This window comes from Lissotriton vulgaris, chromosome 1_2 (assembly GCF_964263255.1).
Source record: "Lissotriton vulgaris chromosome 1_2, aLisVul1.2, whole genome shotgun sequence".
NCBI lineage: Eukaryota > Metazoa > Chordata > Amphibia > Caudata > Salamandridae > Lissotriton > Lissotriton vulgaris.
The window spans coordinates 99344343-99366554 of NC_141686.1; the positions used below are offsets into that span (position 1 = coordinate 99344343).

The window sequence follows — 22212 nt, forward strand, 5'->3', positions numbered from 1 at the left end:
GAAAATCAAGCTGTGGGAGTGAGGCGACAGGGTGCACATAAAGCAATAACAAAATAAAAGCAGCCTTATCAAGCTGTAAAATGCTCTTTGGAGGACCAGTGGAACACTTCAGATGAGACTGACTTGAAGTCTTGCAGTCCAGTCAGTCGTGCAAAGGCAGCTGAGGAGGAGGGGGGAGGGGCGAAGTCCTCTTAGCCTCTGCCCTTGATACACCCTCCCATTCCTACCAGAGGTGTCCCCTGGCAGGAGCACATTTAGATAAGCGTATTCATAAACAATATGTTAGGCACCCCTCTACAATTACTGAAATAAAAAAAATAAAAAAAGAAGAGTTTGGGTTATTAAAACAAAAAAAAACAGTTTGGGGATGAAAGTGAAGATAATAGGCAGAATGACTCAAAGCAACGCTACGTGCACGGAGGAGCCAGGGCTGTCTCTCTCTACAACATGACAATTGAAAATGCACCACATCCTTCTCCAGCATCATATGAACCTTCTCTGGGCCGAGTGCAAGGGCTGACCTTCCGATATAATCCATCAGCTAATGTTTATCTTTCAATCAAAGAAAGTCCCATGACATGAAGCCCGCATTTAAAAGTCTTGTTTTTTTTACCCCTTTAAATATGTACATTCAAGTTAGTTATGCTTCGGCAGCACAGTGTCTGGCGGCGGCTGGGATTTCTTTACGCCACATGCAGATTGATTGCAGTAACGCTATCTAAGCCTGCGGTGCTTCGGGCTGGCAACAGTGCGCTTTAATTACCTTAGAGTGGCGCTGAAGAGGGGGCGCATAGTAATGCGGGCTGCACAACTCTTACTGCGTTCACTCGTGGTGCCTTGGCGGGGCTTGCTGGGCTTGCTTGTGTGCTTCCCAGAGAGACAGGAGATTGGGAAACGCGTGCGCGCGGCCGGCGCCGATTGCTTTCCAGCGCGTGCGCGTGACATCTCCTGTCTCCTGGGAAGCAGACCCGGCAACAATAGTATCGCGCCTGCGCGATGGCATATGGCTTCGCCATATGCATCGCAGGCGCGAGACCTAAAAAGGCAATGATGACAGCAATTTTCAGAAAAGGAGTTTAAAAAGCTTTCTTTGGACCTGGGTCATAGGAAGACCACTGCAGGGAGCTCCAGCGACCCACTAGAGATTGGTCTCTGGATGTGGGCCTAGCTTGCACATGCTAAAGGCCAGCCCTGCTACCAACATACCCCAATATATGGAGGTTGTCTTCTTGAAAAATCCTGACTTTACAACAACTAGTGCATTGCATGTCGGGATTGTAAGCCTCTACTCTGTACTTGGGTAAATAAAACCCAAATTTTCAGCATGCTTAATGGTTTGCTAAAATCAGGATCATGTGAGACTCCCTAAACTGATATAGTGTCAGTTAAAAGCTATGTCACTTTTTAGTTCACGTATATATGTTTAGCAGACATAATTCTAACACTGCACACATACCAGTCAAACATTGAATTACCATAATATTGGAGTGCGCTTTTCACCAACTTTCACTGTTTAAAATCTTACTAGGGCCATACAAGCTGTTATGCTCCATGAAGTAATATCTGTTTCGAGCCTCACTGCCTGCACCATTGAAGACTTCAGCAGCGAAAGTACGTTTTTCAGAGCTTTTCCTTCCTCAACATCCCAGCAACGTCTACCACTCAGATATAATAATTCTGCCCCATATAGGAATTGTGGTGGGACCATGGCTACATAAGCCTTTAAAACTGGCCTATCCGATTTTTCCCCATAAACTCTGTTGAATTTCTTTAGGCCTCTAACTGAAGCAGATTTCCGTACTTTTAAGGCTTCAATGTGGGTGGCCCAGTTCAGATTTTTCTGAAACCACATGCCCAGATACCTATATTCATCCACTATTTCTAATTTTGTGGACCCCTGAAACCAGTTAAACCCTTATTTCATTTTTCCCATATTTAGTATCTTAGTTTTATCCATGTTAACTAATATTTTTTTAAGCATACAGTATTCGTTAAATGTATTCAACTTTATTTGTAGCCCAATCATTTTCTGCATCATACAAATCTACGGTCTTTAGAGTGCTACTGACAAGTCTGGAAGTATAAGTATTTTATTTTATCTGCTAACAGAATAAGGGAGAAAGTAGTCCCTGAATGGTCTGTCCAAGTTAGAGATACAAAGTCCAACATTTGTGTGGCTTTAATGTTTTAAGTAAGGAGATCTAGAGTATGGCCAGCTCTATGGGTGGGCCAGTGATCCGTTGTTTGAGTTGGAGCTTTTTCATATCATTGCCCAATCGTCTACAAAGGGTGTCTCCAGTGTTCTCAAAGTGTAAATTAAAATCACCAATAACTATGTATTGCTTGCGCTTAATTCTTAGTGAGGTTAGCAGTGCCAGGAGGTTTGCGGGTATTTGGGGTTGATATCTTGGTGGCCTATGAAGGACTGCGTCTCCAAGAGGCTTTTGTATTTTACAAAACAGCTGGAGAGCTACAAGTTCTCAGTCTGTTAGGGGGAAACTACGTTCAGTGGAGTAGGAAAAGGTATCTTTCTAATTAATAAGAATAAACATGTGCTTGGCCCATGCACCAGAACAGAATTGCTGCAATAAGGATGAACATGGAAGAAGTGACATTGAAGCGAAGGAATGGTAAGCAATGGATAGGCCCCAAGTCTTTTTTAAAAAAAAAAATAGTGTCTAGTAAGTGAGAGTGTATGCGCAAGTGAGAGCCTATGCCCTACCAAATGACTCACGCAGACTCAAAGTTAAAGAGTTCAGCCAGTTGACTCAGGAGAGCTAAATGTATTATTTTTTTTTTACCCACCTGCATAATGCATTCTGCGGCTTGTAGGTCAAGTGCCAGAAACCTGTATGCTGTTGGCTAATATAAGCCTGGGCTGGTAGAGGTGACCCCCATGGGATAGGAACTGAATAGAAACTAGTAAAATGTAATGGACTTCACCTATGTCAGTGAACATGGTGGTAACCAGGTGTACCCGACTCACTTGAGCCATGGTGGCTACTTTCACGTGACCACACATGCCTGCATCGATTAGTGCGCACACTAGAGCACGGAATCTGTAAAAAGTGTAACGAATTCTCTTGTTTACTGGGCTATTCATGTGGGTTGTGAAATAGTGAAACCACTGAATATAACGGCATGCTCGTCAGCATAAATCTCATTGTTGACTCTCTGCGAAGAGCTAAGTGAGATCTTCCTGTTGAAGCAAATGGAGGCAAACTACCTCTGGAAGGGTGCGCCCTGTGAGCGATTTGACTGCAACGGGGACTAACTACTTTGGGCTGCGGTTCAGTTGTGCTGTTGGGGTGTGACATTTGAACTCTCTGCAGGCGGTTGGTGTGCTCGCACCTTCCAAACGAAGGTGCATGTTCATGTCTTCCTTCATGAATGCCATAAAGGAAGACATGAAGACGCCTTACCAGTCTCACTGGATCAGAGTTTCAGCCCCTGTCCCCTCCTCCACCCACCATGTCAGCACTAGGGCCCAGAATTACTCACCTTTTGCGCCAGGTTTACATTACTTTTATACGCAAACCTGGCACAACGTGTTGTGGTGTTATTGATTTTCTAATGCAAATCAATATGTGCCTTGGAAAATGAGCCAAAGCAACACAAAGTAGCGATATGCACTACTTCCCCGCAAGGGGGCGTACCATGGGTGGTACATGGGAGTTCCCAGGCATCCACCTATGGACTTTGGCGCAAATTCCTATCTACTAACATTGGTAGACATGCATATGTGCCAAAAGCTGACGCATCCTTGAGGCTGACGTAACTTTGGAGAAACTTTTTCAATTCTCTACATTTCTCCAACTTTGCATGTGTGCTGCCGTGTACAGCACACATGCAAAGTGGGCAAAGTATTGAAGCATAGTTTTTGCCCCGCAAGGGTCCCCCCCGTGTTTTGGCGCATGCAGGGAGAGAGGATCACAGAGCCATATCTTTATACTTATGGCCCTGTTCTGTTTTCTCCCTTCTATGCAGCGCACCGGGTTGCATGATCATGTAGTATATCTGCTTCTAGAGGTTTTTAAATTATCGACACCCAAAACATAAAACCCAATCGTTTGTAGGGGTGCTCGGTGGGTTTAAGGCTGTCAGGCAGAGATTTGCGTCTACTCTACAGGTTTACAAATTCAAATGAAAGCTCGGCGGACTCATCTTTTCGACGCAGGCAAAATATTGCCACAAATTAGTAACGGAATCTGTCATTAAAGCGCCAAGAGGCCTTCGAGCGTGTGCGCTACTTGGCCACATCCACATGCATGACATACAGGACACAAGGTCAGCGTCAGCCTCGCGTATACTCCAGAAAGGGCTATCTGGCATCTCCCCTTGAGAGCTCTGTGCGTTCAGTGTTATTTCCAATGATATAATGCTTGCGCCTGAGTGTTTCCAGAGAGTAATCAACAGGTATGTGAAAAAGATCTGCGATTCTTAATTTAGGAGTTTTCTCCAGAGCCTAAGTGGTCCAGGTGCGCACTTGAGATTGTGCAAATTGTCACTACTGTATTTGTTTTGACGTTATGATGACCGCTTCTACCATCCCTTATTAAGACAACACCATATATCGCCTTTCTGTCTGTGTGTGTAAAGTGCACTTGGCGACCCTCTGGTCAGCGGGGCCGTTCCCAGAGTTCAGGAATGACGGACCGCAGGCCCGGAGGTGTGCATTCAGTGTCCGGGGCAAGGGTCGGCTCATTCCGGTTCCTCCAGTCACACAGGCCTGCAGGCTGGTTCGGGGCGGGGAGGGCTCCGTGGGAAGAACGAGGCGACAATGGGCGTCCCTGGGTGGGGCCGTTACCTTGGGGTGGGCGAACAATGGCATCTCGATGCGGGTGCCATCCGTCTGATTGAAAGCCATCCACCCAGAAACGCCCAGCCATTAGCAGCCCCTGTGGGCAGAGGAGCGCGCCCGGCACCCGGGGGTGCCCACTTAGCTCCTTTTGATGAGTTTAACATTTTAAAAGACGCGGCAATTTCAGAAAAACAGCCTCCCCTCTTTCCACAGGGACAAGATGTTATCGCTCTGTTTGCAGTGATAATTGTATTTAGCATTGGAATGAGTCCTTCGCTAGGTTACCCCTTGAGATGTAAATCCCCTCTGTGGAGGGGTTATTCAGCCCGTTTTAGAGAGTGCACCTTCGTAGTTGTTTCACTGCTCTGACGTGCGTCCTACGACCGCAGGTGGATAATAAACCTTATGCTAGGACTTCGAGTCGACGATGGAGACCGTTAGGTTATCTTGGGATGTTTTTTAGTCAATATCTCAGCAGTTGTTTCCTGCCGACTTCTGCTTTGGGCGGCAGGGGGTTGGTCGGGCTACGGGGATGAAGCTCGTCATATCTCCAGTCTTTGGACTGTCTCGGCCGTTGCAGGAGGCACCGTTGAACAGAAAAGAGCGAACGGGGCGCATCCACGTGACCGGGGTCTTCATCCAAACACACACTCTGGCTGCATCTGCGCAGGGCGCTCACTGGGGGCGGGGGCGCCCTGGGCGGTTTTAAACTCAGTTCTTTCGTACAGTTTTAGACTGTAATCACGCAAGAGACCGCCTGTGCATTAGCCTGGGTTTCAGAGCAGGCAGGACTTGGAGAGAAACATCAGACGTCGGGTTTCAGCAGAGTTAGAACAGGACATGAGGATTTGATTGATGTTTCTAGAGTACATCAATGGTTCAAGGGCGTAGGCAGGTGCTTCCCAGAGAGACAGGAGATTGGGAAACGCGCGCGCGCGGCCGGCGCCGATCGCTTTCCAGAGCGTGCGCGTGACATCTCCTGTCTCCTGGGAAGCAGACCCGACAGCATTAGTATCGCGCCTGCGCGATGGCATATGGCTTCGCCATATGCATCGCAGGCGCGAGACCTAAAAAGGAGGAAAAATAGGCTAGAAAATCAAAGGTATGTGCGCTTATAGCAAAAGGAAATATGTGAATAACATGTAGAGCTGAGAAGAATGGTACAGAGTAAAGGTGTTTGAGGGTTCAAGGTTTTGGTCACCACTAGAGTAGCACGCATAATTGCTGCTATTGCTAAAAGAAAGTGGGCACAGTACATAGATAGACTATTTAGTAGTGGTTCTTTGTAGGTGTCAACACTGCCTTATGAACAAAGTCTATCTTTATTAAAATTCAGAATTTCAATTCAAGTCATGCTTTTGAGCCTCGTTCATAATACACTGCAACCTTTGCCAGCTTCAGCCACAGGCATCAAAAAAGCATAGTCATCCGAGCAGTAGCTTATCTTCTTTAAAGAACATACCATTCTCAATAGCTCTGGGTTCACAGAAAGAGGCTTAGGTTGAATACATTTGTTATACTGACCAATCCTTAGTCAACAGCTACAACAGAATTTAGAGTGTTACTTAAGAGAATAGGTTAACACCACATATGGAAGCAACACAAACACTTACTTCGGGTTTCCTGGTCCTCAGGGGGCTCAATCAGCCCCTGAAACTCCACACCAACATGGATCTCAATACCCAATATTAATGCAACTTTCAGAAGTATCAACTGCAGTTGACGGATACCTGCAGGCAAGAAGGGAAACAAGAGAGGCAGATCTCATCAGATGGCCAAAACAAAAGGCACAAAGGTAAAGAAAAATTTAAAAGCACCTTTATTAAACACTCAAAGCTATCCCTGCATGCAATTAATAGGTAATCTCAACATTAGAAGATATTGCAGCTATAGAAGCGGATGAACATTATAGGAGGGCATAGAGTACTACTACTCCTAAGTGTACCAACCGACAATGGTCAGAAATCCTATTCAGATGGAGCAGACCGGACAGGGACAACACGCTTTGAAAAAAATTGACACCTTAAACGAAATATTAGATCCTTGCGATTGTCAAATTAGCAAGGAGAAGCATTTGTAAATATTTGCCATGCTGTGTGATGCAGGTCAAAGAGCATATGAATCTTCCCACATAACCTATATCAGGAATTGCTGCTCAACAATCTAAGCATGCTAATTAGCTTAGATACAGACTTCTGTCTTGACCCCAAACTGGCAACATCATCACTACTCATTGCTGTATGTGTCTACACACTAGAAATGACTATGCCCTAATGCGCCCAACAACCAAAACAGATCTTCTAGATCACATTCTTTACATTTCTTCCAACCCCATTAAAGGTATACACAAATAAACCACCAGTACAATCCAATTGCAAAAGAATGTACAGACAACTCTGCTACATATACAGCAAAGAATAGCATTAGGGATTTGTTCCAACATCATCTTCATGTTCAACGTGGAAAATGTATTGTTGGAAGAAGGAGGTGGCTATGTCTAAATATTTCCCAGACATAGGTCCTTGTTGCCGTAAACCCAGAAGAACATAAGTTACTTACCTGTAAACTGTGGTTCTCCAGTATTGGGTGTCTTTCAAAGATTCACATGTTTGAATATTCCCCGTCGTCGAAGTGGGAGTCCCAGGGTACATAAAATAGCATTAATATATGCATATATAGATGAAAAAATTACATAATCATACGTATATACATATAGAGCAATTAGATATAAAGATATAATAAAGTTAAGAAAGTATCATAGAACAGAATAGGCCCATAGCAGCCTAAGGGATAATTAACTTTAGTAACATATTAGAGTCATTTTAATGGTCCATATTCCAGCCAATCAGGCTACAGCACCCTCTAAAACCTTCTCCTCAGAAGCCCAAGTCCTCAGACTTTCGTAGCACAAAGTGATCAAGAGTGCATGAGGAGAAGAGAGCCTCGGAGGGGAGGAAGGGTGGGTCGCATGTTAATCTATGAAAGACACCAATACTGGAGAACCACAGTTTACAGGTAAGTAAATTATGTTCTTCTCCAGTATTAGGGGTGTCTTTCATAGATTCACATGTTTGAATAAGAATAGAAAGCAGTAAAGCACAACATGAGTCATAAAGGTAGCATAACACAAAGTACATAACACAACTGTGCATACTAAGATTCAAGAGAAAAACCTTTATGACTGGAGGCGGGAAGCAACAGAGGCTCACCTTATTGGAAAAGATTCCGTAGCACCGCTTGTCCCACAGCCGCGTCTGCGGCGTCTGCTGATTCAAGACAGTAGTGCTTCGTAAACGTGTGTCTGCTCGACCACGTTGCAGCTCTGCAGATGTGGCGTAGAGGAACTTCCGCAAAGAGGGCTGTGGAAGTTGACACCGCCCTTGCGGAGTGAGCTCGTACAGGAGTAGAGAGGGGCTTTCCAGCCCGTTGGTGGCAAAAAGCAATGGCAGAGGAAATCCACCTAGTGATGGATTGTTAGGTAACTGGCTGTCCTTTGCAGATTGGGCCATAGGCCACGAAGAGCTGATCTGATTTTCAAAAAGGCGCAGTGTGCTGAATGTAGAATTTCAAACAACGGTTTAAGTCCAATAAATGCAGGGAACGTTCTGCAGGAGACTGAGGATTAGGGAAACATTTCTTAAGGATGACAGGTTCATTAAGGTGGAAATCGCTTGGAACCTTAGGAATAAATTTTGGGTTGGTGCGTAGTGTAACCGCTTCTTTAGAAAACTGAAGAAAAGGCGGTTGGATCGTAAATGCTTGAATGTCACTTACTCGCCTGGTGAATGTTAGTGTGAGTAGAAGAGCAACCTTCCACGAGAGGAATTTTAAGCCCGCTGAATGGATGGGCTTGAAAGGAGGTAGGAGGAGCTGAGATAGGACCAAATTTAAGCGCCAAGCAGGCGGAGGGCGACGAATGGGCGGAAACATCCGTAAAAGGCCCTTGAAAAACTGTTGGATAATTTGAGAGGAATATAATGGCGTGGAACCATCATGACGGAAGCGGGAGAGTGCTGCCAAGAAGACTTTAAGGGTGGAATGAGAAAGTCCTGATTGTGCAAGGGACAGGAAAAAGGGCAGAATTTGTTCAGGCTTGGCGGTCATTGGATCCAAGCCTTTAGTGTGACACCAGACACAGAAACGCTTCCACTTTAGTGGATAGGTTTTAATGGTGGATGGAGCACGAGCGTGAGCCAGCACTTCTCTGCAATCTGTGTCGATGTTTAGACGTGCAAACTCATTGTATTCAGGTTCCAGACATGTAGCTAGAGATACGTCGGATCTGGATGGCAGATTTGCCCTTGCTTCATTGTCAGGAGGTGAGGCAGAGGATGAAGCGGAATTGGATCGCCCTGAGAAAACAGGAGGAGATCCGTGAACCATGGGCGCCGTGGCCACCTGGGTGATATTTGGATGACATGACAGGGTTGAAGCCTCATCCTGTGTAACAGGTGCGGAACTAGAGGGAGCGGAGGGAAAGCGTAGATGAATTTGTTCGACCAATTGATCGAAAATGCAGTCCCGCGCGACTCTGTGGGGATGACGACTTGCAAAGCGTTGGCTTTTCCTGTTGAAGGCAGTCGCAAAAAGATCCATCTCTGGCTGGCCCCACTGATGGAAGATGAACTGGTTGATTGAGTTCCCACTTGTGATTGTCTGTGAGAGACCTGCTGAGTGAGTCCGCTAGGACATTGACTACACCCGGCACATGGATCGCTGAGAGATGAACTTGATGGTGAATCGCCCAGTCCCATAATTCATGTGCTTGCCTGGAGAGCAGAAGAGACCCGTGCCGCCCTGTTTGTTGAGGTAGTGCATGCTGGTGGTGTTGTCTGTCCGCACCACAAGCGATTGGCCCTGCACTACCCTCTGGAAAGATTTTAGGGCAAGGAAAATTGCCAGAAGTTATAAGCGATTTATGTGCCACGTGCGTTGGAGCGCAGTCCACTTTGCTTTGACGGACAAACCTTTAAGGTGTGCTCCCCAACCCTCCAATGACGCGTCTGTCGTGAGCGTCAGTGTCGGAGTCGTCTCTTGAAAAGGTCGTCCCAGGGAGATGTTTGGAGGGTGAGCCCACCACTCCAGTGCAGATTGAATGTGGGGCGTGAGGTGAATCTTGTCGTTGAACGACCCCGAGATCTGTTTCCACTGCTTGTCTAGTTCCTCTTGCACGACTCTCATATGTAGTTTGCAATGTGGAATAAGATGTATGCAAGAGGAGGCCATGCCCAGGAATAATTTTAACGTCCGGACAGAAACGTACTGTTTTGACTGCAGGGAAAGTACCATCTTGAGAATGCAGTCCTGTCGTTCCTGGGAGACAAACAACTTTGCCAGCTGAGAATCTAGCAAGGCTCCTAGAAAATCTCGCTGCTGTGATGGGCGAAAGTGTGACTTTTGGCGATTGACAGAAAAGGCCCAAGGTGCGAAAAAGCGAGATGCAGACCTGAGTGTGCCGATTCGCCACCGGGTATGGCGGAGCCTTTATAAGACAGTCGTCTAGGTCAGGGTAAAATTGAATGCCCTGTAGGCGCAGAAAAGCAGCTACCGGAGCCATGATCTTTGTAAAGACCCTCGGTGCTGAGCGAAGGCCGAACGGCAGGACTTTGAACTGGAAGTACAGCTGTCCGACTGTGAAACGAAGATATTTTCTGTGTTTGTGGTGAATCGGCACATGAAAATATGCGTTCTGGAGGTCGATAGTGGAGAAGAATTCTCCGGGATTGAGGAAATTTAAAATTTGGAGTAGTGTTAACATTTGAAATGTTTTTGCTGTGATGAATTTGTTCAGGGCCCGCAAGTCCAAAATACGGCTCCACTCTCCCGACTTTTTCTTGATTAAAAAGAAGCGGGAGTAAAAGCCCTTGCCCTGCTGCCCCTGCAGTACCACTTCGACAGCCCCTTTTTTGATTATCAATGTGACTTGAGCCAATAGTTCTTTGTAATGAGGTGGGGGCGCACCAGTAGGAGGGCGGTTGGGAGGAAATTTTATAAATTCTAGAGTATGACCCTTTGAGATCCCATCCAGGACCCAATGATCGGAGGTGATGTTGGACCAATTTAAGATGGACTTGGAGATCCGACACCCAATTTTCACAGACAGTGTGTACTTTATGCTGGGGTTGTCACTGTTTCTTAGCGTTGGAACCACCTCTGTACGTGGTTTTCTCTGGTATGGTTTTGAATTGTTCTGGCGACTTTAAGACTGGTAGTTATTTAGTTGTCTATTGTCGTTATATGAACGATATTGGCTGGAGCCACGAAAAGTCGAAGAGCTGCCGCCCCTACCACGTGCTCCTCGAAACGGCTGTTTCTTATATTATAGGGTTGCTAAAGCCTTGGCCGTATCCTTTTTAATGGATTAGAGAGCGTCATCGACATGTTTGCCGAAGAGCGAATCGCCATCGTTAGGTAGATCGAGCACTCGTGCTTGAACCTCTGGACGAAAAGCAATTGACTTTAGCCATCCTTGGCGTCGCAACACAGCGGCCCCCACCCCATTTGCCTGAATCCCATAGATGAGAAGTCGACAGCACAGTCTATGATCTCTGAAGAGATCTTCTACCCCTCCTGTACAATGGCTTGCGCTTCCGCGCGGATGGCCTCCGGAAATTGTGGAATTAACGCTGCAATTTCGGACCACATCTGGCGGTCATACTGTCCAAGAATTGCTAGGGAATTAGCCTCCCTAACAGTTGGGGCCGCCATAGTAGTAAACTTTTTCCCGATGGAATCCAATTTGCGCCTTTCTTGATCAGGGGGACATGTGAGTGGTGTTGCAGGATTACGAGACCTTTTCTGAGCCGCCTGTGTTACGACGGAATCCGCCTTCGGCTGAGAAACGAGGCATGCTGGAGAGTTCGCAGGCGCTTTATATTTGTTTAATCAAGTCTAGGTAAAACGGCCGGGATCGAATTCGGCCGCTCCATTAGTTTGAGACCTTCCTTTCAAATGTGATCGATGATCGGGATGGTGTGTGCTTGCCTCTGAGGAAGGTCCTTGAAATCATATAAAAAAACAGTCTGTCTGTTGGACTTCTAAAGTGGGGTGAAACCTCTTGGCAGCACGGATCATTAAGTTGTGAAAGCTGCCAATGTCCACTGGAGGCGAAGCTCTTGGCGATGTTGGCGGAGTAGAAGGTGTTTGAGCCCTGTAGTCATCCCAACCAGCGAGGACGTTGTCGTCATCTTGATCCGTGTTTTGAGGGTCCTGTTCCTCATCAGTATCCTGCTGAAGGCGTACTGGTGATCTGGGTGTTACTGTAGGTACAGAAACTTGTGGTTGTGGAGGAGGATGCGGAGCTGGAAAAGCAGGTCTAGCTGGCGGAAACCTGCGATTATAATCATCCCGCATGTGCTGCAAATTAGACACTAAAGACAGTGGTATTTGTGTCATCTGTTCCGTTATGGGTGTTTCAGAGTGCTCTATGCGGAAAAGATGTGCCCCACCTTCGGTTTCCTCTTCCTCCTCCTCGTCATAGTCCTGGCACTTAATGTTAAGTTCAGAGGGGCTAGACGCAGGTCGAAACTCATCATCGACATATGAGCCGTCATTAGATTCCTCCTCCGCGGACTAAAACAATTGTTCAGGAAGATCAGAGCCACTCTTTACAGGACTTAAATGCAGAAGAGGTACCCGTCTTTTAACCATTGAAGAGGTGACCACTGTGAAAGAAGTGGCTGTTGCCAGTGGATGGTGTGAAGTTGACGAGCTAGTCAACGAAGCGGCAGAAGATTCTGAAGGAGGCTGAATTGTCAGCGCTGGGTCTGCTGATGAATCCGTAACCATTGATGAATGTGACTTCCCTTAGTTCTTCGTTGACGAAGGCTTTTTCATCGTGGACGACGCAGTCGACGAAGAGGGTAGCGTCGACGCAGAGGTCACTGACGACGAGGATGCTGCCGTCTGAATTTTACTCGTCGACGAAGGTGGGACCATCGACGAGGATGCAGCCGTCGACGGAGTTGTCACCATCGACGAAGAGGTTCCCGTCGACGGGTTGGGTCCCATCGACGATGGTGTAGCTTTATTTGACGAAGATGTACGAGTTCTTAATGATGGAAGCAATGGGTCTCGCCTCATGGGTCGTCTTCGACGAGGTGGACGTCGTCGACATAGTTCCTGAAGACATTGAACATGTCGTCGTCGACGTAGAGACTGCATCAGCTGATTTGGTGGTCGTCGATGGACGCGTCGACGAGCCCGTGCCCGTTTTTGAAGATGATGGCACGGCTTTGGACTGTGACGCCAGAGAACCAGGTCCCGTAGGCGTTGGAGGCAAGTCCTGTGGGGAGACATTTTTAGAGACTTCAGCAAGTCTTCTTTTCTTGAGGAATGGAGAGGGCATCTCCGTCTCAGACCCACGCTTCTGAGAGGCCTTGGAATGAAATGAAGAGACACTCTTAACCTGTGAGACCACTGAGTCAGATGTCTTCAACCTCTCTAGCCACAGAAGGAGACGGGCCTCTCTGTCTCAAAGTTTTATTAGGAAAAGTACGGCAGTACTTACAGTTCTTGACTTCATGGTCCGGATAGAGACAGTAAATGCATTTACTGTGTGGATCTTCATGAAACAGTCTGTTTGCCACAGGATGAACATTGTCTAAATAAAGATTTCTTTGAGGAAGACATTTGTCAAGTAGAAATGAGCTATGAAGTTGAAAACTGAGCAGAGCTCAGGGAGACTCCCTTCACACGACGTGCGGTAGAAAATCTGAGGACTTAGGCTTCTGAGGATAAGGTTCTAGAGGGTGCTGTAGCCTGATTGGCTGGAATATGGACCATTAAAATGACTCTAATATGTTACTAAAGTTAATTCTTCCTTAGGCTGCTATGGGCCTATTCTGTTCTATGGTACTTTCTTAACTTTATGATATCTTTGTATCTACTTGCTCTATATGTATATATGTATGATTATGTAATTGTTTCATCTATATATGCATATATTATTGCTATTTTATGTACCGTGGGACTCCCACTTCGACAACGGGGAATATTCAAGCATGTGAATCTATGAAAGACACCCCTAATACTGGAGAATCCTACCTACATGTAATCAACTTTCCCATAGTTATGTATGCATCCACTTCTCATCAATACTGAGATAATGTCATTACTTAAAAAGAATATATTAAATCACTGGGTTATTGCAATTTTATAAACATTTTGTTGAATATTACCCTGGCTGGTAATCACTGAACTTCTGAATTCAGCTTTATTTTTTCCACTACTCATTCTTTCACCCTTACCTGCCATAGTCATTATACTCTCTCTTCACCAATCCATAAATGTTGTATACTTGTAAAGCGCACAGCTGCCCCAGCAAAGGGGCGTCTCGGAGCTGTATACCGCTGGGGAACCCATCCTGGATTTCCCTGTGAGATGGCCCCTCCTGGGCATCTCCAAGGTGAAGACAAGCATCCCCAGCGCTGATGGGGCCGTTAGTAGAGATTAAGCAAGCTATTGCCCAGAGTTGCTGAGTGGGACCCATGGTTGGAGTAGGCACCGAGGCGAGAATTATCGAGTCCGCTGACCATGGCCCAAGACCCTTAGCCTTCCCAATCTGGAGAGACTTTTGTTTCCTCTTTGTAGTATGGTCTCTCATAAACTTTAATGTGAGATCTTGTTCTCTCTGACAGTATGAATATTCTATCATAGAACTGCATGTCTATTTGGATGCTACTTCTCGCCAAGTGACTTCAGAATGTATTAAGGGAAAGTTACAGTTGGAGTTGAGTTGTGTCTGACTCCACAACCATGTAGCCACAGATTAAATTGACTCAACTATACCCAGCCTATAGCGTCTTTACTACAAAATTTTAGCAACGATACTGGCTACATGGTGGAACCCTCTACGAGCAACCTCATCTGTAACGAGAGAAAACTTCAGCTCAATATGTCCCGACTGGCTTTGACTACCATTCTACTAATGTATGGTGAGCATTACTTTATAAGACGTTTACGTCTGTATTTGGCATTCTTTATCTCATCAATGTGGCAGTTCTCCTCACGCTTACCTGTAGTGCTCCACACCTACCTAGGCCTGGAATCCCTGCCACATGCAGCAGCATTTCTTCTTGCGTAGGCGAAGGCTGCTCTAGCAGCACACACCATATTCGACGTTGTGCCCGGTTCTTTTGTGACTTCTCCAAGCTGTCTTGGACTAAAAGCTGTGCGTGAGTGAAGGCTGTCCCCCCAACGCAAAATTTTCCACGTGCCCGGTTTTTCTGTGACGTCACCAAGCTGTTTTGGACCAGAAGCTGGTGCGTGTCATATTTTATTCTCGCCAAGTACAGCTTTTGTCAGACATCCTCACGTAACGCTGCTACGTTACAGAGGCCATTTTGACACGTTGGGTCAGCAGCCATCTATTTCCATTATGCAGGCGGCATTCTTACGATGATAAACACATCTCTGCATATTGATAAAAATTCTGCCTGCAACGTCTTCACACCAAATGAAATTCGAGCACACTCTTTGCGTGTTCATCCTCTTGCTGAGTGTCACTTGGTGATGCGCACACTCAAGATATTCATTCAAGGTACTCATTTCTCAGCTGTGTGTTACTCCGTGAGGTACAGATCTGATTTTTTAATTTTTAGTTTTTGTGCTTTCATTAATCAATTGCTAGGTGCAACATTTTTCTTAGGTCAGCAGTGTGCCTCTGGGTTACATACACCTCATTGGGTATTTACTTAAATAGTTGTGTAAAATTGTGCTACTCAACTTATAGTACTAATCAATATTCTGTAGCAATTGTACTCTACCGGCCCTCATTTTTGTTTGTAATTTTTTTTAAACAATCTAACATGTGCACTATGCAAGCAGAAAATCCTCCACCTGCATTTTTGCATACCCCACGTGAACCACCAGTTAGATGGGAAATACAGCATGATTCTTTCCAAACGTACTTAAGGGCAATAAGAGCTTCAAGTTTAGTGCAGACAGGAAAGAATTACTGCTGCAACATTGAGGGAAGGTCTTGTTTAAACATTTACCAAATTAATCTCCAGAAGATACTGATGGAGTTGATAAATATCGTGAGACTGTTCTCAAAACTCAAAAATAAATTTGATAAACAACCCAGTCTTATGGTACCGAGGTACACATTTAAGAAGAAACAAAGAGAAAGAGAGGACATACTCATATCAGTTTTGCAAAGGCTAGCAGCAGACTGCAAATTTGAAAATTTCACGGATCAACTGATAAGAGTTCAGTTTGTATGCCATTGCAAGAAAAACACAAGGCAAAAACTGCTGAGAATGGGTGATTCATCATTAGTTGAAACCATTAAGGTGGCTAAGAGTATAGATATTTTAATGTTCTCCTTGAAGCGGTTTGATAAGGGTACGGAGTGTGTAACTGCTGTTAGTACAGCAAAATCATGTGTAAGGTAGGGCACAACAGCACTAATATTGCTCCCAAATCTGTGAAATCTGAACGTCAAAACATGAATGGTGTGAACATGGGCTTTAGGTGCAGAGAAAAGTGCTAAGTGCCCAGCTATGAATGTAACTTGCAATTATTGCAAAAGGACTGGTCATTTTGCCAAAGTATGTCTGAAAAGGAAAGGTTACAAAAAATCTGTGGTATGTCCCATAGAATCGGACGATGAGTCTGAGGCCGAGGTTATCTCTGTTTGAGAGGAGCGTGAGTGTGCTGTGCGTGAGGGAATTGACAAGTGTGTTCTTATCCAAAAGCTGATTGAAGGTGACAACTCATCTTGTAGATATTGAAGTGGGAGGCAAAGTACTTAAATTGCTAGCTGACTCTGGTGCCCATAAAACTATGATCACACATTGTTTGACGAAACCTGGAAGGGTTCTCTGCAGTTATACCATCCAGATCACTCCCCTGTTTCCTACGAAGGGCACAAGACAGATCTATTTGGGTTTTTCGAAACGTTCTTGGTTGAATTCATCAGGGACTGTGCGGCATGATTTTGAGGCCGGGAAACCTTGAATAGGTATTAGATGTGGGGAGCAACAATGATGTTGGACAAGAGTGAAAAGACCATGCCATCTGTGATTGGTGACACTCTGGGAAGGATTAGAGGTTTCAAACATAAAATCTCTGTCAAAGAAGGTGCCACACCTATCAAACAAACTCAGGGGAGTGCCTCATGGTGTAAGGTTAGATCTGGAAAAGGAGTTAAACTGGGATCTATGTGCGAAGGGGATTATTGAACCTACAGAGTTCTCGTTGTGGCTTTCTCAGCTGGTAGTAGCCCCGAAAAGGGGTGGACAACTTAGGATTTGTGTCGATTTGAGGTCCTTTAACAGAGATTGGGGTGAACTCACATCCCCTATCCAAAATAAGTGATTTGTTTGCCTCTACCAGAGAAACAAAATGTTTTTCTAAACTCACCTTAGCCAGTGCCTATCATCAGGGCGAACTCTATCCTGATTCGCGCAATCTTACAGGTTTCATATCCCCTCTGGGCACTTTCCAATATATCCAAATGCCATTTGGTTTAGCGTCAGTGGCCTCTGTGTTTAAGAGGGTCATGAACAACATTCTCAAGGAGTTAGAGGTGTTCTAGTGTTCAGGATGATGTCCTAATTTTCCCTGAAGACGCTGTTTATCACTGTTGTATTCTTCACAAGGTATTGACGCTGTTCAAGGAACATGGGGTTGTTTTAAAAGCAAAGAAGTGCAATTCTTTTGCAAAAAGGTGGAATATTTGGGGCACACGATTTCTCAAGAAGGGGTCGGTCCTAAGCCTGGTTTGCTGGAGGCCATTGTCAATTGTATTTAATTATTTATAGCATTTATAAAGCGCTCTACACCCAACCGGCATTCTGGCGCTGACATATCGGTGTACAATCAAACTAGTAGCCCAGGAAATGTATGAATAATCATGTTAAGCACTAGGGAAGAGCCAAGATTTTAGTTTCTTCCTAAATTGGATGAGGTCCTCCATTTCTCTAAGCTGCAATGGAAGCTTGCTCCATAATCGCGCAGCCGAGGTGCTGAAGGCCCTACCTCCTAATTTATTTTTTTAAATCTTGGCACCTTCACCAGTCTCGCAGAAGAGGAGCGGAGGCTTCTCTCCAGGACATACCAAGCAAATTTCCTCCTTATAAGTTTCGGCCCAAGCCCGTGCAGGGCCTTAAACACTATGCCAAGTGATTTAAACTGGACTCTCTGAAGTATCGGGAGCCAGTGCAGCTCCAACAGAGCCATAGAAGTAGAGGAGAGTCTTGATTTCCCCAAGGCTAGTTTAGCTGCTATTGCTTGGATCCTCTGGAGCCTCTCCATTAGATATCTCGGGGATTCCAGCATTAAGGCATTACAATAGTCCAATCTACTTAAGATGGTACATTGTACTATCAATGCTTAAGCATGTACTGGCAGAAGCGGAAGGATTTTACGAAGGACACTAATAATAGCAAAACAGCTCCCCACGGTTTAATTAACCTGTGATTCAAGCGTCAGCTTATTATTAAACATGACACCCAGATTTTGGACCTTCTCCACAGGCATCAGAGGGCTTGCTGTCGCTGATGGCCAGAAATTCGACGGGAGCACAGTAGGGGCTTTCCCCACTGACAGTAGATAATCTCGGTTTTGTCCGAAATAAATTGTAGCGAGTTCTCCCTCAGCCATGGAGTTGTATCTTGAAGGTAGTCATGGAACACGTCCAAGGGTTCAGACTGCTCTCCCTAAGGAGAGAATACGTTGCGTGCCATCCGCATAATTTACGATATTGATATTATGCGCCTTTATGAACGCAATTAGTGGTTTCATGTAGATACTAAATAAAATTGGACTAAGCGCAGAGCACTGAGAGACGCTGTACGAGATATTAATAAAATCAGACTGATAGGGGGGGGCGAGGGGGAAGCCACTACCTGCCTCCTATTCGAAAGAAAGGAATGAAACCAACTCGGCGCCGTGCCTGCTATTCCCACCTCTTAAGTCTCTACAGTAGAGTGGCGTAGTTGACCGTATCGAATGTGGAAGACAGGTCAAGTACCACTGCTTGACCTCTCTCTGCATACGAAGCTCGTCCATCACAGTCACTAGAGCAGTCTCCTTACTATGAGCTGGCCGGAACCCAAATTGCACATCCTCTAGGCTTCCACTGGTTTCCAAATATTTAGAGAGCTCTACTGACCAGGCGTTCTACAATTCTTGCTGGGTAAGGTAGCAAGGAGATCGGCCTATAGTTTTTAAGGCAAACTGGTTCCAAAGTTGCCTTTTTTAAAAGGGAAGTCACCAAAGCCTGTTTCCAGCCAGTCCGTACTACTCCACTAAGAAGGGATTGGTTACAGATAAGGCGGAGAGTAGGGAGCAATTCTGCTCCCAACTCCTTCCAAACTTTATGTGACAAAGGGTCCAAAGGTGATCCCGAAGAGATACCAAAGGCCACTTTGCCAAATTCCTCCACTTATGGTATCTCAAAATCAGTTAAGGTGCGCAGAGTCTCTTTCTCTTCATCGCCTGCTTTTTTTTTACATCATTTGAATTTCCGCCACTATGACCCTTAACCTCTTTGCCCTCATCCTCCTCCTGTATTGTATCCCCTCCGAGGCCCTCAATGATGGTTTTAATTTTATCATTGAAAAAACTCGCCAAACTATCACAAAGACCCTGGGTTGAGGGGAGTCTGTTTCTTAGCACAATCATGGCTAATCAGATTATTCATGATTTTAAAAATGCTTCTGGTGCCATTAGGAGCATTCAGAATAGTATTGGAAAAGTACTCAGATTTTGCAATAGTTATTTCTATTTTATAGCTGGTAATTGCCGTTTTCCAGGCAGATGTATCTTTTTTCATACGCCCTTCTCCATTTCCTGCTTGCAATCCAGTTTCAGATTTTTTGATTCGTCATTAAACCAGGGGGCCAAAGGTCTGCCCACTCTCTTATGATTATTTAGCGAAGCAAGCTGGTCCAATGTAGAAGTGATCTGTGTACAATTGGTCACATAATTCTCCTCCACGTCTATCTGCCTGAGAACAATCATCGAGCGCAAACACCGGAGAGGTGCTTCCCTTTTTTAAAAGGGACTTCCAGTCTCTGCTATCATAGTTTCTAGATTCTCTGGCAGCCAAACTTTCATTTTTTAGGTTATATACCTGAAATGTAATCAAATAATGATCAGACCATTCCACTGGCAAAATGTTCAAAACTCCCAATACCTTTTCATCCGTGAAAATCAGATCAAGGGTATGTCCTCCCTTATGTGTTGGTTCATCAACCCGCTGATGTAGGTGAAAATCTTCACAAGATTGGAGGAGATTACTAAAGCCGGAATCTAGTGTTCCATTTAACCAAAGATTGAAATCACCTAGAACCACTACTCTGACATGTGTGGCCGCCATATTACGAAGAGTCTCAATCAGTGACTGCTGTTGTTGAACACTAATAGCAAACAATCCCAGTCAATACGTGACCATTGGAATATTTTATCCAGAAATTCCATTATCTCAAATTCCTCAGTCACGTCAATGTCCATTGTGGCCAAATTCCCTGTCTCTTTAAAGATCACACCTACTCCTCCCTCCTCCTCTTATTCTAGGTTTATGACAAACTTTATTGCCAGGGGGGCAGGCCAATCCTGGTTCTAAGTTACAATCAAGATGTGTAAGTTTACGTCATGAATAATATGTCCAATTTGTGAGATTCCAAAATCAACTGAATCAATGCCACTCTCTGGTGGGCCTATGTGAATACTAATTTAGTATAATTCCCGACTTTGCTACCATAATTCGTCCTATTAGAAATCTTCTCAAGAAGGGAGTGATGTCAGTGGTGCAGTGATTGTGTATCTGCAATTGATAAAAATGAAAACTCTGTTGGAGCAATGTAAAGCCCTCAAGTCGTTTGTTCCCACCCATTCATGTAGTATCACAGTGGATACCCGTTAAGAAGGGCTGTGAGCTACTTTGACACAAACAGTGGACAGTGTTGAGAACACTATTGATTTTGCCTCGAGAATGTTGAGAGCAGCTGAGCTTCAATACTATCACTGAAAAGGAGCTTGTGGCTTGTTGGGTAATCGAAAAATTCCATCCATAGGTTTGGGGAAAGCGTTTTCTTTTGCAAACTGATCATAAACCCCTGGTAGACCTTCTGAGTGGTAACATGAGCAAGTGCTATACACCCAGGATATTAAGGATGGTAACCAGACTTTTACAATATCAGTTTGACATCAAACATTCAAACTTGAAAGTGAGATTTCATTAGAAAATGGATTACTTTTATGAATGGACAAGCTCACTCCACTGTGTTTTCAGAAATGATATAATTAAAAGGGCCCACAAAGGAAACCTGGGGACCACTCTTACCAAACAACACATTTGTGATACCTTTTAGCAGCCAGGAATGGACACGCAAATTGATGAGATGGTTTAAGGGTGTAGTGTGTGTGTGGTGCTTCGGACAAGTCTTAAGGTGATCACCCCTCCCCACCTACCTATAAAATGTCCGGATGGTCCTTGGATGAAGGTGGTAATTGATGTTGTGGCGCCATATGATGCTTTGTCCGGGTGCTCTATGTACATTTTAGTTCTCATGGATTATGCTTTCAAGTGACCTGGCTAGTGAGATGCCACTGCCAAAAACATAATACATTTTCTAAAAGATGTCTGCATAAGAGATGGGTTTCCTGAGTTTGTGGTCTCAGACAATGGGACGCAATTTGCGAGTAGTGAGTTTTAGTCCTTTCTTGAGGTTTCTGGCACTTAACATTTGAGGAGTCCCTTATATCACCCTCAAACCAAATGTCTTGTTGAGAGGATGAACCAGGTGGTAGGAGAATGTTTCAAATGGGCCAAGGCTGGAAAACATGATGTGAACCTGGCATTGAACAGGATAATTTGGTTCTACAGGACCACGCCTCATACTTCCACTAAAGTTTCACATTTTGAGCTTATTAGAGATAGAAAAGCGAACACTAGCTTCAGGCCTGGATTGATATCTAACTGGCTTAAATCTGACTCAGATGTGTTAAAGTTCATGTCCATTAAAGAGAACATGTGTGTGATTCAAACCAAAAGGAGTGGTTTGATGGCAAGAAAGGGTTCAAGATGGCTCTTTGTGAGGTTGGAGACATGATCAAGATAAAATATTCTGTGCACATAAAAAATGGTGAAAGTAAATAAGGGGAACTTGTTAAGATTCGTGAAATTGGTGGGAAATGATGTAAAATTTGAAGGGGCAGGGGTGGGTGGAATTTATCTAAAGTGGTTAAGGTTCTGGAAAACATGTGCTTGCTGGATGTTATGGTAGCGTCTACCCACTTTGACAGGTCGCCTCAGTAGGTGAATATTAGGAGGAGTGCTAGAGCACGGGTTAAACCTGCTAGGTTCAAGTCATAATATGTTTGTTACTTTAATCTTTTTGTTTCTTTCGTTTGTGGTTTTTCTGTGGGTTTTTTAGGAAGAAGGGAAGCTGTGTAGTATG

The 22212-nt window shown here is 44.9% G+C and overlaps 1 protein-coding gene across 10 annotated transcripts in view; it reads right to left on the reverse strand.

Annotated features, from left to right (window-relative positions):
* The window catches only part of MICAL3 (microtubule associated monooxygenase, calponin and LIM domain containing 3), a 2050293-nt gene that overhangs the window by 1657611 nt on the left and 370470 nt on the right, over positions 1-22212 (reverse strand). For all 10 annotated transcript variants that reach the window (XM_086952901.1, XM_086952911.1, XM_086952910.1 and 7 more), the window contains one exon: positions 6415-6531. In XM_086952901.1, the coding sequence (XP_086809027.1) occupies positions 6415-6531 (117 nt within the window). The remainder of the gene's footprint in view (positions 1-6414; positions 6532-22212) is intronic.